The 14,856-nt window shown below is 44.7% G+C and overlaps 1 protein-coding gene across 1 annotated transcript; it reads left to right on the forward strand.

Annotated features, from left to right (window-relative positions):
* The first annotated feature begins 1,030 nt into the window (after positions 1-1,030).
* Positions 1,031-14,665, forward strand: LOC306803961 (uncharacterized protein). Its single transcript, XM_079309983.1, has 12 exons — positions 1,031-1,493; positions 4,095-5,852; positions 6,369-6,509; positions 6,708-6,916; positions 7,385-7,559; positions 8,689-8,732; positions 9,607-9,729; positions 9,830-9,928; positions 10,302-10,424; positions 10,761-10,806; positions 11,216-11,327; positions 12,996-14,665. Exons 2-12 carry the CDS (start codon positions 4,358-4,360, stop codon positions 13,264-13,266), a joined length of 2,838 nt encoding a protein of 945 aa, XP_079166109.1. The 5' UTR covers positions 1,031-1,493; positions 4,095-4,357; the 3' UTR covers positions 13,267-14,665.
* Positions 14,666-14,856: the final 191 nt, after the last annotated feature.

The raw sequence follows: 14,856 nt of genomic DNA on the forward strand, positions 1-14,856 counted from the left end.
ATCAAGTGCCGAGCTAAAGATTATGCTGACACCATTGTGAAAATAATGGGACAGAAGTTTGAGTGCAGCCTTGAGAAGGGGCTTGTGTGCAACAATAGAGATCAGAATCTCAAGTACCCCACGTGTTTCGACTACGAGGTCTCAGTGCTGTGCTGTGACCAAAAAACTCTGCCAGACAACATTAGCACCCACAGGCACCACAGTAAGCACCTCCACAACATACCTCCCAGCAGAAACAACCACAGTGGCAACCCAACCTGCTGCAACACCAACTGTTGTCCCCACACTTCCACAGAAAGAAATGACAACCACTGGAGGAGCAACAAGTACCCTCTCAACACAGGGAACCACCTCCATCACCCCAAGGTACACTGTGCCTGAGCAAGCCACCAGCACTGCCAGCACCTCCAGGACAACCGAAAGACTCATCACAACAGCCACAGCCACAACTGCTCCAGGAGAAACCTCCAGTGTGGCAACCCGGGCTGCAACATCTCCAACTACAATCTCTGAAATCAAAATAGGAACCACCACAGGCACCACAGCTGTCCCCAGCACCACAGCCCGAGTCAGAGAAGGCACAACCATCATTGCTGCTACCACCACCAGCACCTCTCCTCCTCAGACTGAAGGCACAACCATCATCATCCCACTGACAAGTACAGAGCCCACCCCAGCCACCAGCACTTCCAGCACCTCCAAAACCACTGCAGGAAGCACCACAGCAGAATCAGCCACCTCAGTTCCAGGAGAAACCTCCAGTGTGGCAACCCGGGCTGCAACATCCCCAACTACAATCTCTGAAATCAAAATAGAAACCACCACTGTCCCCAGCACCACAGCCCGAGTGAGAGAAGGCACAACCATCATCGTTGCTACCACCACCAGCACTTCTCCCCCTCAGACTGAAGGCACAACCATCATCATCCCACTGACAAGTACAGAGCCCACCCCAGCCACCAGCACTGCCAGCACCTCCAAAACCACTGCAGGAAGCACCACAGGAAAATCAGCCACCTCTGCTCCAGGAGAAACCTCCAGTGTCGCAACTCAGGCTGCAACATCTCCCACAACCCTCTCTGAAATCAAAATAGGAACCACCACTGGCACCACAGCTGTCCCCAGCACCACAGCCCGAGTCAGAGAAGGCACAACCATCATTGCAGCTACAACCACCAGCACCTCTCCTCCTCAGACTGAAGGCACAACCATCATCATTCCTCCCCGAACAACTGTGCCCAGTGAGGCCACCAGCACTGCCAGCACCTCCAGGATCACTGAAAGAAGCACCACAGGAGAATCAGCCACCTCTGCTCCAGGAGAAACCTCCAGTGTGGCAACTCGGGCTGCAACATCTCCAACTACAATCTCTGAAATCAAAATAGAAACCACCACAGGCACCACAGCTGTCCCCAGCACCACGGCCCGAGTCAGAGAAGGCACAACCGTCATTGCTGCTACCACCACCAGCACTTCTCCCCCTCAGACTGAAGGTACCACCACCATCACCTCACTGACAAGTACAAAGCCCACCCCAGCTACCAGCACTGCCAGCACCTCCAAAACCACTGCAGGAAGCACCACAGCAGAATCAGCCACCTCTGCTCCAGGAGAAACCTCCAGTGTCGCAACTCGGGCTGCAACATCTCCAACTACAATCTCTGAAATCAAAATAGGAACCACCACAGGCACCACAGCTGTCCCCAGCACCACAGCCCGAGTCAGAGAAGGCACAACCATCATTGCTGCTACCACCACCAGCACCTCTCCTCCTCAGACTGAAGGCACAACCACGATCATTCCTCCCCCAACAACTGTGCCCAGTGAGACCACCAGCACTGCCAGCACCTCCAAAACCACTGCAGGAACCACCACAGCAGAATCAGCCACCTCTGCTCCAGGAGAAACCTCCAGTGTGGCAACTCAGGCTGCAACATCTCCCACGACCATCTCTGAAATCAAAATAGGAACCACTCTTGGCACCACAGCTGTCCCCAGCACCACAGCCCGAGTCAGAGAAGGCACAACCATCATTGCTGCTACCACCACCAGCACTTCTCCCCCTCAGACTGAAGGCACCACCACTATCACCCCAACAAAAACAACAACAGTCACGAGCACTGCCAGCACCTCCAAAACCACTGCAGGAAGCACCACAGGACCCTCAGCCACCTCAGCTCCAGGAGAAACCACCAGTATTGGAACACAGACTGCAACATCTCCAACTACAATCTCTGAAGTAAAAATAGGAACCACCACTGGCACCACAGCTGTCCCCAGCACCACGGCCCAAGCCAGAGAGGGCACAACCATCATTGCTGCTACAACCACAAGCACCTCTCTCCCTCAGACTGAAGGCACCACTGCGATTGTCCCAACAACAGCAGAGCCCACCCCAGCCACCAGCACTGCCAGCACCTCAAAAACCACTGCAGGAAGCACCACAGCAGAATCAGCCACCTCTGCTCCAGGAGAAACCTCCAGTGTGGCAACTCGGGCTGCAACATCTCCCACGACCATCTCTGAAATCAAAATAGAAACCACCACAGGCACCACAGCTGTCCCCAGCACCACAGCCCGAGTGAGAGAAGGCACAACCATCATTGCTGCTACCACCACCAGCACCTCTCCCCCTCAGACTGAAGGCACAACCACGATCATTCCTCTCCGAACAACTGTGCCCAGTGAGGCCACCAGCACTGCCAGCACCTCAAGGATCACTGAAAGGAGCACCACAGGACCCTCAGCCACTTCAGCTCCAGGAGAAACCTCCAGTGTCGCAACTCGGGCTGCAACATCTCCCACGACCATCTCTGAAATAAAAATAGGAACCACCACTGGCACCACAGCTGTCCCCAGCACCACAGCCCGAGTCAGAGAAGGCACAACCATCATTGCTGTTACCACCACCAGCACCTCTCCTCCTCAGACTGAAGGCACCACCGCCATCATCCCAACAACAACAGGGCCCACACCAGCCAGCAGCACTGCCAGCACCTCCAGGATCACTGAAAGAAGCACCACAGGAGCATCAGCAACCTCAGCTCCAGGAGAAACCTCCAGTGTGGCAACCCGGGCTGCAACATCTCCAACTACAATCTCTGAAATCAAAATAGAAACCACCACTGTCCCCAGCACCACAGCTGTCCCCAGCACCACGGCCCGAGTCAGAGAAGGCACAACCATCATTGCTGCTACCACCACCAGCACCTCTCCTCCTCAGACTGAAGGTACCACCACCATCACCTCACTGACAAGTACAAAGCCCACCCCAGCCACCAGCACTGCCAGCACCTCAAAAACCACTGCAGGAAGCACCACAGCAGAATCAGCCACCTCTGCTCCAGGAGAAACCTCCAGTGTAGCAACTCGGGCTGCAACATCTCCCACAACCATCTCTGAAATCAAAATAGGAACCACCACTGGCACCACAGCTGTCCCCAGCACCACAGCCCGAGTCAGAGAAGGCACAACCATCATTGCTGCTACCACCACCAGCACTTCTCCCCCTCAGACTGAAGGCACCACCACCATCACCCCAACAAAAACGACAACAGTCACGAGCACTGCCAGCACCTCCAAAACCACTGCAGGAAGCACCACAGGACCCTCAGCCACCTCTGCTCCAGGAGAAACCTCCAGTGTTGCAACACAGGCTGCAACATCTCCAACTACAATCTCTGAAGTAAAAACAGAAACCACCACAGGCACCACAGCTGTCCCCAGCACCACAGCCCGAGTCAGAGAAGGCACAACCATCATTGCAGCTACAACCACCAGCACCTCTCCCCCTCAGACTGAAGGCACAACCATCATCATTCTTCCCCAAACAACTGTACCCAGTGAGACCACCAGCACTTCCAGCACCTCCAAAACCACTGCAGGAACCACCACAGGACCCTCAGCCACTTCAGCTCCAGGAGAAACCTCTACTGTGGCAACCCAGGCTGCAACATCTCCAACTACAATCTCTGAAATCAAAATAGAAACCACCACAGGCACCACAGCTGTCCCCAGCACCACAGCCCCTGTCACAGAGGTCACAACAACCATCATCAGTACCACCACCAGCACCTCTCCTCCTCAGACTGAAGGCACAACCACCTTCACTCCACCCACAACAACGGGGACCACCCCTGGCCCCACCACTATCCGCATCTCCAATTCCACAGACAACTGCGTGGTGGGACGCTGTGCCTGGACACAGTGGTTTGACGTGGACTCCCCTACCCCAGGCAGCGAAAATGGAGATTTAGAGACTTTTGAAAATATCCGAGCTGCTGGGTACGAGTTGTGTGACAAGCCAAAAGACATCAAGTGCCGAGCTAAAGATTATGCTGACACCATTGTGAAAATAATGGGACAGAAGTTTGAGTGCAGCCTTGAGAAGGGGCTTGTGTGCAACAATAGAGATCAGAATCTCAAGTACCCCACGTGTTTCGACTACGAGGTCTCAGTGCTGTGCTGTGACCAAAAACTCTGCCAGACAACATTAGCACCCACAGGCACCACAGTAAGCACCTCCACAACATACCTCCCAGCAGAAACAACCACAGTGGCAACCCAACCTGCTGCAACACCAACTGTTGTCCCCACACTTCCACAGAAAGAAATGACAACCACTGGAGGAGCAACAAGTACCCTCTCAACACAGGGAACCACCTCCATCACCCCAAGGTACACTGTGCCTGAGCAAGCCACCAGCACTGCCAGCACCTCCAGGACAACCGAAAGACTCATCACAACAGCCACAGCCACAACTGCTCCAGGAGAAACCTCCAGTGTGGCAACCCGGGCTGCAACATCTCCAACTACAATCTCTGAAATCAAAATAGGAACCACCACAGGCACCACAGCTGTCCCCAGCACCACAGCCCAAGTCAGAGAAGGCACAACCATCATTGCTGCTACCACCACCAGCACCTCTCCTCCTCAGACTGAAGGCACAACCATCATCATCCCACTGACAAGTACAGAGCCCACCCCAGCCACCAGCACTGCCAGCACCTCAAAAACCACTGCAGGAAGCACCACAGGACCCTCAGCCACCTCTGCTCCAGGAGAAACCTCCAGTGTTGCAACTCGGGCTGCAACATCTCCCACTACAATCTCTGAAATCAAAATAGAAACCACCACAGGCACCACAGCTGTCCCCAGCACCACAGCCCAAGTCAGAGAAGGCACAACCATCATTGCTGCTACCACCACCAGCACCTCTCCTCCTCAGACTGAAGGCACAACCACGATCATTCTTCCCTCAACAACTGTGCCCAGTGAGACCACCAGCACTTCCAGCACCTCCAAAACCACTGCAGGAAGCACCACAGCAGAATCAGCCACCTCAGCTCCAGGAGAAACCTCCAGTGTGGCAACCCGGGCTGCAACATCCCCAACTACAATCTCTGAAATCAAAATAGAAACCACCACTGTCCCCAGCACCACAGCTGTCCCCAGCACCACAGCCCGAGTCAGAGAAGGCACAACCATCATTGCTGCTACCACCACCAGCACCTCTCCCCCTCAGACTGAAGGCACCACCGCCATTGTCCCAACAACAACAACAGTGCCCACACCAGCCACCAGCACTGCCAGCACCTCCAGGATCACTGAGAGAAGCACCTCAGGACCCTCAGCCACCTCAGCTCCAGGAGAAACCTCCAGTGTGGCAACCCGGGCTGCAACATCCCCAACTACAATCTCTGAAATCAAAATAGAAACCACCACAGGCACCACAGCTGTCCCCAGCACCACGGCCCGAGTCAGAGAACGCACAACCATCATTGCTACCACAACCAGCACTGCCTCCACTGGTGTGCTCACTACCACTCTTCCTCTGTCTGGAAGTACCACAGGTGTGACAGAAATTTTTATAACATTCTTTTCTTCTGCTGTGCACAATTTCCATCACACTTATGTAACTCTCTACTTCTTATAATTTTACACATCTTTTTCTTTAGAGCAACATTCAAACCTTTGTGTTCTTCTCATCAGTGATTGTATGAATATATGACCATTTATATTATTTAAAACACATAAATCAATTTTTAATCAATCTGGCCCTTTGTTACTAGTATCTGTGTTTGACAGCTGGGTTAACTTCACAGATGTTAATTCTTACTTCAATGGAGAAGTTTGAAACTTTTGAAAACTTTACAGGTAAATCTCAGAAGATTTGTCAAAGGCCGGGTGTTATTCAATTTACAATGAAAAAAGTTTCACAATCTCCACTTATGAATAGGCCAAATGTTTGAATGCAACAAAAATGTTCACTTCGTTTGCCAGAATGTTTAATAAACCTCTTGACTATGTTAAAATTATTAGACAAAAATCCTGTACCTGCAAACTAAATTATTACTTGTGCTCAACAGTATCTTCAGCTGGTACATCACAATCAAGTCATGTTACAACAAGCACTCCTGCAACCCTCAGTTCTTCCACCAGCACATCCATTACATCCAGCAAAATAACTCCATGCTTTTGTCACGTGTTTGAAACCTTATTTTCTCCTGGTAAGTGTCTTATTTTATGATTATAAAAAAATTCATAAGCAATATAAACCCTTAAGACACTATTCCATTAAAGATAACTACTGAAAATCATCTAAACTTTTTATACCTGAATACACTTTATATTTTCACAATAATTTCTTGATTTTTCTCCCTATGTATTTTCATTCTTATAATTTCTCCGCCGATTTTCATCTACAGGGGAAGTGGTATACAACAGAACAGACAGAGCTGGCTGTAATTTTTATGCACTTTGCAGCAAGGAATGTGAGATTGAGCCCTTCCAGGGGCCGTGTCCTCTGACAACTCCTGTTCCTTCGACTACATCACGAGCTGCCTCACCAACCACACCAACAACCTCCACAACTTCAGTAGAAAGAAACTGTACTGATGTCAATCCTGAACGAAAGGTGGTTCCCTCCCTACTTCCTAATACACCACTATTGCAAAACCTGACCAATTTCTGTCCTTTTATACAGATTCCATTCCAAACAGCCAGCTCAAATCAACCTCTATGTTTCTCAATAACAAAACTGGTCATGTAGCAAACGACCTGATAGCACACAATTATTTAGCCTGGCATTACCATACTTCTAAGTAATCTCTAGGTAGAAAAGCTCACTAAGTTAGAGACTTTTGGTTTTAATAAAAGTAATTTAAATTTCATAGAGATAAGTAGACTAGCCATGAAATGTAAAATATCATTATTTTTATGCAGAAGAAAATTCTATGGTTGTTCTGAGCAAACCTGCTCTTAGATGATGTACTAAGACAACTCCAATCTGAATTCCCTACTAATTTTGAGAGGATATCTTAAGATAAAACTGAACAACTAGGGTGAAGGAGCATTTAAGAATAAATAATTTATATATTTTCAGCCTGGAGAAGAGTGGATAAATGAATGCCAGAAGTGTGTCTGTGACTCCCTCACTGCTACTGTGAAGTGCCAGCCACTCCCATGCCAAACACCTCAGCAAACCGTTTGTGACCTAGGATTTGTTTCCATGCCTGTACTACCACAAAAAGACCCATGCTGTCCTCAATTTGAATGCCGTAAGTATTCAAAATACATATATACATACCACACCATACTCCAATAAATTACATTTGCACTTCCATTAGTATCTAAGGAAGTTCTTCATGTATCATAATAACAGCAAAATCTTCCTTAAATTGTTCTGTCTCAGCAAACACACAATGATTTTTGCCTAAATACGCATTAAAACTTTGTTTTAAAAAATGTTATTTTTATTTAACTTTGCTGAGAAAATAGGTGGGAGAGCAGAATAATATTTTGAACATTCACTGGTCTGTGTAGCTCAAGTATCTCTGTACCTGTAATTATAAATGTTATTGATGCATCTTTTTCCTGTTATTACATGGGAACATCAGAGCACATCAACATTAACCTAAATGCAACTAAATAAGATGGATAAACAGAAGAATAAGCCACTAAAAAGCTTAAGAGTTAACTACAAGACCAAGTAACAGGAAGCAATAGTACAAAGTGAATTGCAATCAGTAACTAAACTGACAGTATATGAAAAGTAGTAATTATACTTACACCCTTGCCAGATGCTCATGAAAATAAAAAAAATCCTACAGTTATATTAGTTTATTTATAAACATACAATTTTATATACATATATTTTATGCATGTATACTTGTGCAAAAGAATAAAAAGTAGCCATAAATTAAGCCTGAGAAAGGGAAGTCAAAACAAAGGAACAGGCAAGTTTGAAGCAGTTCTGTGAAAGACATAGATGGGTTGTCAGATTTACATTACCACGGTAGAAATACCTTTTTCCACAGAGTCAATCTTCCATACAAGCCATGTTCTGAAAGGTCATAATGAATCAATAACTGAAGCATATTTGTATATCACTGGATTCCTAGAGTTCAAGGAGGAAACAACTAATTTAAAAGGGAAAAAAAGGGATTTTTCAGGCATAGCTTGAGTTTGAAGCCATTCCTCTCCAACTCTTTCAACTAATTTTAATGATGGAACTTTACTTAAAACATTCAGCTACACTACATATGAAGACTAAGCATGTAGGGGGACGTAATTCAAGTTTTCCATATTCCTTGTGTTACTTACAAATATCTTGGCAACATCTTGGCTTCTCAGGAAGTCTCACAATTTGAGTTATTCTGGATTTCATTTTTTTGTTCTGTTTTTCAGGACCTATACCTGATGTGTGTGTGATTAATGGAACATTGTACACGGTAAGAATGATACAGCAGTATATTGCTGGAAGTGAAAAGTACATCCTTTCTACCAAAATAAGTCTTTGAGAAAGTTCTTTTCCCAGTACATGTTTGTGGGGGGTTTTCTCTCTAGCCCTTAACAAGTTGTTTGGATATTTTAAAGTTAAAATCAAATTTTTCACGGGAGTCTTCCTCAACTGAGTAGTATAAAACAAGAACCATTTTTAGTGATGTAGTTTTGTTGTAATCTTCCTCTCACTTCTGTAATTAATGCCTTTGCCAGACAATCTGATGAAATAAGCCCAAACTCAATTGCTCTTTGAAATAAGCCCAGAGGACCTTTAAAAAACAAAACTAACATTTTTTATTTAGTTGATATCTCAAATTGTTAAATTTTGCTAAAAATGGTACTTAGGTAATTAACTGATAATTTAAATATTAGCATCAGAGTCTTTGGGGATAGATTTCAGAAAGACTAAAATCCATATGTAAATTTAGATTTTTGCTTATGTATCTGCATATGTAAAGGCTTACTTTAATCCCCATTTTTAAATTATAATAGTTTTACAACCAATCAATATAACTTATAGATAAAAAATATTCTTAAATGGATCACTGAAAAGCTAGTAAAATAATTAGATAGTACAAACAAGTCTTGATTTAATTTCATTAATTTATTGCTCCCTTTTACATTGCTTCAGTTTCCTCTTAATAAGTGCTTTCCTGCAAGGCATGAAGCCAAAAAGTCTACGTTCAAAGCGAATTTGAGAACTGTCGTTGTTGCATTTCAGCAGCCTTAATGGCTCTCAGCAATGCTTTCAACTCTGCCTTTATATGACCTAGAAACTGTTGGCATTTGAATGTTTTTGTGGTCTTTTCTTCTGTCTTGCAGGTTGGAATGTCAGTAGTAATTGACTCATGTAAGAAGTGTACCTGCAGCTCTGAGAAAAATCCAGAGACTAATGCAAACGTTATGCACTGTGAAACAGTTCAGTGTGTGACATCTTGCCCGCTGGTGAGTTCAGGTTCTCTAGGGCTGCCCAGTCAGCTACAGTAAGACTAGAATTCTCCATCACCAATTCAACATACTTTCTTCTTCATCTCTTTCTGAGTAGGGTTACCAGTACATGACTGAGGAAGGAGAGTGCTGTGGGAAGTGTATTGAAGTAGCTTGCAAAGTCAAACTCAGTAACAACACTGTTCATGTGCTCAATGTAAGTATTCCTTTCATTTTCACATCTGTTAGCCCATACAAGTTAGAAAAGCTAAGAGTCAACTCATGCCTCTTACTAGTAAAAATACAATACTGAAATTACTCTGAAAAACAACGTATCTGCTTTCTGAGTTGAACATTATTTGGAATCAAATTCTTTATTTTTGTAGCTAATGGAGCAATGGTTTCTAATTTATGGTCTAAATGTTCAGAGCCAGGATTTAAAATTTTAAGCAAGCTAGTTTCCAGAATTTCATTTTTGCCACTTGAAAGAAGTTCAGAAGCATTGAGAATCTTTCAGAAGTGAAAACTTAATGAGCTCACACATACTTGATCACAATTTAATAAAAACATTTTTTCTTATAAAATCTTAGGTGAACGAGATCCTGCCACTCGATCAATGCAGCCATTACAAATGTGAAAAAATTGAAGATCAGTTTGTTGCAGTCCAAACTAAAAAAGTATGCCCTGAGTACGACCCCGGAGAGTGCGATCCTGTAAGTTTTTATCAATTTTCATTGACTGAATTCAATTAAATGAACAAGGGGGACAAGGAAAAATACAACAAATCACTTCCACTGAAGTTGGAATGTCTTAAGAATGAAAATAGGCTTGCTCTATGATTAATAATAAGAAAAGCATAGTATTTTCTTATGAGGCTACAAGTATTCAAGACTCCTATGGTGAGGACAGTAAGTCATCCATTGTTTCATTCAGGGTACATCACACAGAAACCTTCTGCCCAGTATCAGTAGTAATTCATATTCTTACTCTTATTCTTATGATTATCATCTGTGCACTAATATAAATCCTCCTCCTTTACTTTTACAAAGGACGACGCAGAGATTACATTTGATGGGTGCTGCAAAATATGTAAACGTAAGTAATGCTGTGTTTATGTGTTCTGCCTGAAGAGCACTCTATTCAACTTGTAACTGTCTTTGAGTGTATGGAAGGATTCTTCACTCACCCTGCTTTCACAGTCTATTTAAGAAGACCCTGTGTTTCACTGTTTATGCAAAAGAAGAGTGCAATTTCTTTTTTCCCCTCATACTGAATACCACAAATTAAACCAGCAATGCTCAGGCCTCTGCAGTATCTTCCCAAGGCACTTTACAGCTGAAAGCAAAGAATAGTCTGACAACTCCATATACACAGTACCCACCCCATCAAATACTGCAGGTTCTCAGTAATCAGACGACAGGCACTTTGAAACTAGTTTACAATTCCTTTGGCTCAGAACTAGAGAACTGAAATATATCTTTTCTCCTCTCCTTTTTTTATGAAGCTAAAAACTGCAGGCCTTACACCAAGGAAACTGTGATACACTATGCTGACTGTGAGTCTCCAGAACCTGTTGAGCTGTCATATTGTGAAGGAACTTGTCCTGGCTCCTCAATGTAAGTTCTAAAATTTTATTTAGCATCTCTATGGCTTCCTTTCTATTGGTCTATCAAGTTAATTTATTACCAAGGATACTGAGGGAGCTGGACAAAGTGTTCACAAAGCTACTTTCAATCTGGTTAAACATAGAGGGCCCAGCTGACTGCAGGTCAGTAAATGGGATGCTCATCTACAATAAAGTTTGGAGAGAGGATGTGGGAAACTACAGGCCTGTCAGCCTGACCTTGCAGCCAGGGAAGGACATGGAACAGATTGTCTTGGAGTGTGGATCCAAGAGACTCATGGGGTGTGATCACAGAGTACATACAGGGCAAACAGGGGATCAGGTGCAGCCAGAATGGGTTTGGGAAAGGCAGCTGCTGCTTGACCAACCTGATCTACTTTTATGACAGGGTGACCCATTTAGGGGATGAGGAAAAAGCTGTGGATATTCTCTACCCAGACTTTTGTAAAGCTTTAGACAGCATTTTCCACAGCATTCTCCTGGAGAAGCTGGGAGCTCACAGCTTGGACAGGTGAACTGTGTAAAAAATTGGTGTTGTTGAGTGGAGTTACCTCCAGCTGAGAGACAGACACCAGTGGTGTTCCCTGGGGCTCAGTGTTGCAGGCAGTCCTGTTTTACATCTTTATCAATAACCGTGCAAGGTCTGATAAGGCTCAGTGCTGTGTCCTGCCTTTGGATCAACAACAGCCCCAGACACTGCCACAGGCTGGGGCAGAAGGGCTGGGAAGCTGCCCAGTGGAAAACAATCTGGGGCTGCTGGTGACAGCAGCTGAACAGGAGCCAGCAGTGCCCAGGTGGCCAAGAAAGCCAAGAACATCCTGGCCTATATCAGCAATAGTGTGGCCAGCTGGACCAGGACAATGAACTTGGCCATAGTGAGGCCACACCTTGAGTCCTGTGTCCAGTTCTGGGCCTCTCACTAATAGAAAGACATTGAGGTGTTGGAGCATGTCCAGAGAAGGGCAATGGAGCTGGGGAAGGGCCTGGAGCACAAGTCTTGAAGAGCAGCTGAGGGAGTTGGAGGTGTTTAGCCAGCAGAAAATGAGGCTCAGGGGAGATGTCCACACACTCTACCACTACCTGAAAGGAGGGTGTAGTGAGGTGGGGTTTGATCTCCTCTCCTGGGTAACAAGAGAAAGGATGAGAAGAAAGGCTTTAAGCAGCACCACGATTGGATATTAGGAAATATTTTTACTCTGAAATGATTGTCAAGCACTGGAAGAGGTTGCCCAGGGAATTTGTTGAGTCACCATCCCTGAAAAGTATTTAAAGGACATGTAAGTGTGGCACTTAGAGACATGGTTTAGTGGTGGAGTGGGTAATGCTGGGTTAATGCTTAAACCCAATGATCTGCAAAGTCTGTTCCAACCTACACGATTCTATGATCACAGAATAGCAACAAAGGTAATGTGTTTATATGATTCCACTGAATTTAATAGGATTCCATGGAAGCAAGAACAGTTTTACTACTGAAGACCAAGGTAATGAAAATCACATTCATAAGTGTAAGAAGGAGGAAAACAGGATCTTAAAAAAACAAAAACAAAAACAACCCAACCCAACCACTCACTAAACAAAAATCACTGAGGGGGTTTTCTGTGTGTTTTTAATGAGATGTGTGAGTTTAATGAGATGCATTTTCTCCCCCCGTGGAACACAGGTACTCTGTTGAAGCAAACCAGATGGAACACGAGTGTGGTTGCTGCCAGGAACTCAGCACCCAAACAAGAGAGGTGACCCTGAATTGCCGAAATGGAACCAGCATAACTTACAACTATCTCTACGTGGAAAACTGCCACTGTGTGAATGCTTGCTCTTCACAATCTTCACAAACCACTGCAGCACGTGACTCCCAATTCCAACAATCTGTAAAATACAGCTCCCAATTGCAACAAGCTGTATCCCTTGGTTCCAAATGGCAAATCAGATGAGGATTTGATCACTGGAAAAAGAAAGCAGAGACCCTAGGAAGCTGGAATTATGTCTTCTTCAGAATAATTTGTGCTCCTTCTTTAACATTCTTTTTTCATGTCTTGTAAAAATAATAAAAAAAAAAAAAGTCAATTAAATTGTAGCATTTGGCGGTTTTTTTTAATGCTACAGTATTGAAGAGTAAAATCATATGACTACAAAATACCTCATGTAACTTACAGAAATATGCAAACATACTTATCACAAAACTTATATTTGGGGTAAAAAAAAAATTAAGGGGTCTCTGAAAAATAAAGCAAGAAAACATTGCAGTTATATTGCACTTCTTGATCCTAGTGTAAGTGTTATTGCATATCCTTTTTATGGACATAATGGTCCTAATGCATCTCAAAAACAGGGACAAAGCTACTTTATTTGATCAATAAAACCTTCAGTACTTTTCAATCACATTGACTGTTCAACATCCATCTTCATTACCTAAATGACAGAGTCCAATGAATGGCATCAGGAAGTTATCTGACTCAGAGGAGTGTATTCTCTAGCAGTCTTTGGGAATGCAGTCCTCTTCCTGGACTAGGTAAAATTCCCTCAGCTGTGTCCAAATAGCTCCTCCCATTGACATAAATGGTATAAAGATGAGAAAACTCTTATTTGCTCACTTCCAGCTCCTTTAGTTTGTTCCTTATGCTGTATGTACTGTATGTATTTCAAATGTGTTCCAGCATAGTCACACACCACAGAGCAGTGTGAAGGATCTTGCTATCACTCCCATCAGTCCAGCATCATTGTGTAGCCACCAGGCTTATGTCCAGCAAGCCTGGGTTTAGCCATTTTCCCCTTCAATCCAGTTTAATGCTCTTTCAATGAGCACTGCACCCTTGTGCAAAGATCCTTTTTTCTGTTTGAGACAGGTGTACCCCAGCTGTTGCCACCAACTATTGATCTGCTGGTTCTTTTTGTTTCTTCCCTCAGCCTTCCCTGCAACTGAAGGATAAAGGAAAACACTACCCATGCTCCTGTTCCCATAGTAACCAGGTATCCCAAGGCCCTGAAATCCCTTCTGATTGTCCTTGGCCTTCACATTGCAAACTTCATCATCGAAATGAGAAAGCAATAATGAGAAAGCAATAATGGGTAATAATCAAAGGGCTGTACCTGAGCTGAAAGTTTCCCCCATCACATCTCTAACCCAGTCCCCACAGAAGCAAATTACTTCCCCAAGAAGTGGGGGCTTGCCAGGAAATTGGACCTTCTGTTCTCACTGGAGGGTCTCCTATGCCAATACCTCACCTCTCTTTCTTTCTGGAAGCAATTCCAACACAATGCATAGGGAAACTTTCCCTTGGTGAGTCTTCCAGCAGAGAAGAACCATCATCCTTATCCTTTGGTTTTCACTTGCAGAACCTTGTACCTATTAAACAAGGGCACCTGGGAAGGTAGGGTAGTCACAGAGCAGTGTCCCAGCTGTGCCAGGCAGGAATTTGTAACCATTTCCTGTACTATGTACTCTTTTAGAACTACCTAAAGAATAATTTTAAAAACAGCTGTAAGCATTTTAAATCAACTTGAATACTCCACATTAAACTGAT

The sequence above is a fragment of the Erithacus rubecula genome (genome assembly GCF_903797595.1).
Source record: "Erithacus rubecula genome assembly, chromosome: 6".
Taxonomy (NCBI): domain Eukaryota; kingdom Metazoa; phylum Chordata; class Aves; order Passeriformes; family Muscicapidae; genus Erithacus; species Erithacus rubecula.

Excerpts from the sequence above, each read along its gene's own strand:
- LOC306803961 (XM_079309983.1), top strand. The coding sequence starts at position 4,358 with ATGGGACAGAAGTTTGAGTGCAGCCTTGAGAAGGGGCTTGTGTGCAAC. Across the intron at positions 6,510-6,707 it reads TGAAACCTTATTTTCTCCTG|GGGAAGTGGTATACAACAGA; the intron begins GTAAGTGTCTTA and ends TTTCATCTACAG. Across the intron at positions 10,807-11,215 it reads GTGCTGCAAAATATGTAAAC|CTAAAAACTGCAGGCCTTAC; the intron begins GTAAGTAATGCT and ends TTTTTTATGAAG.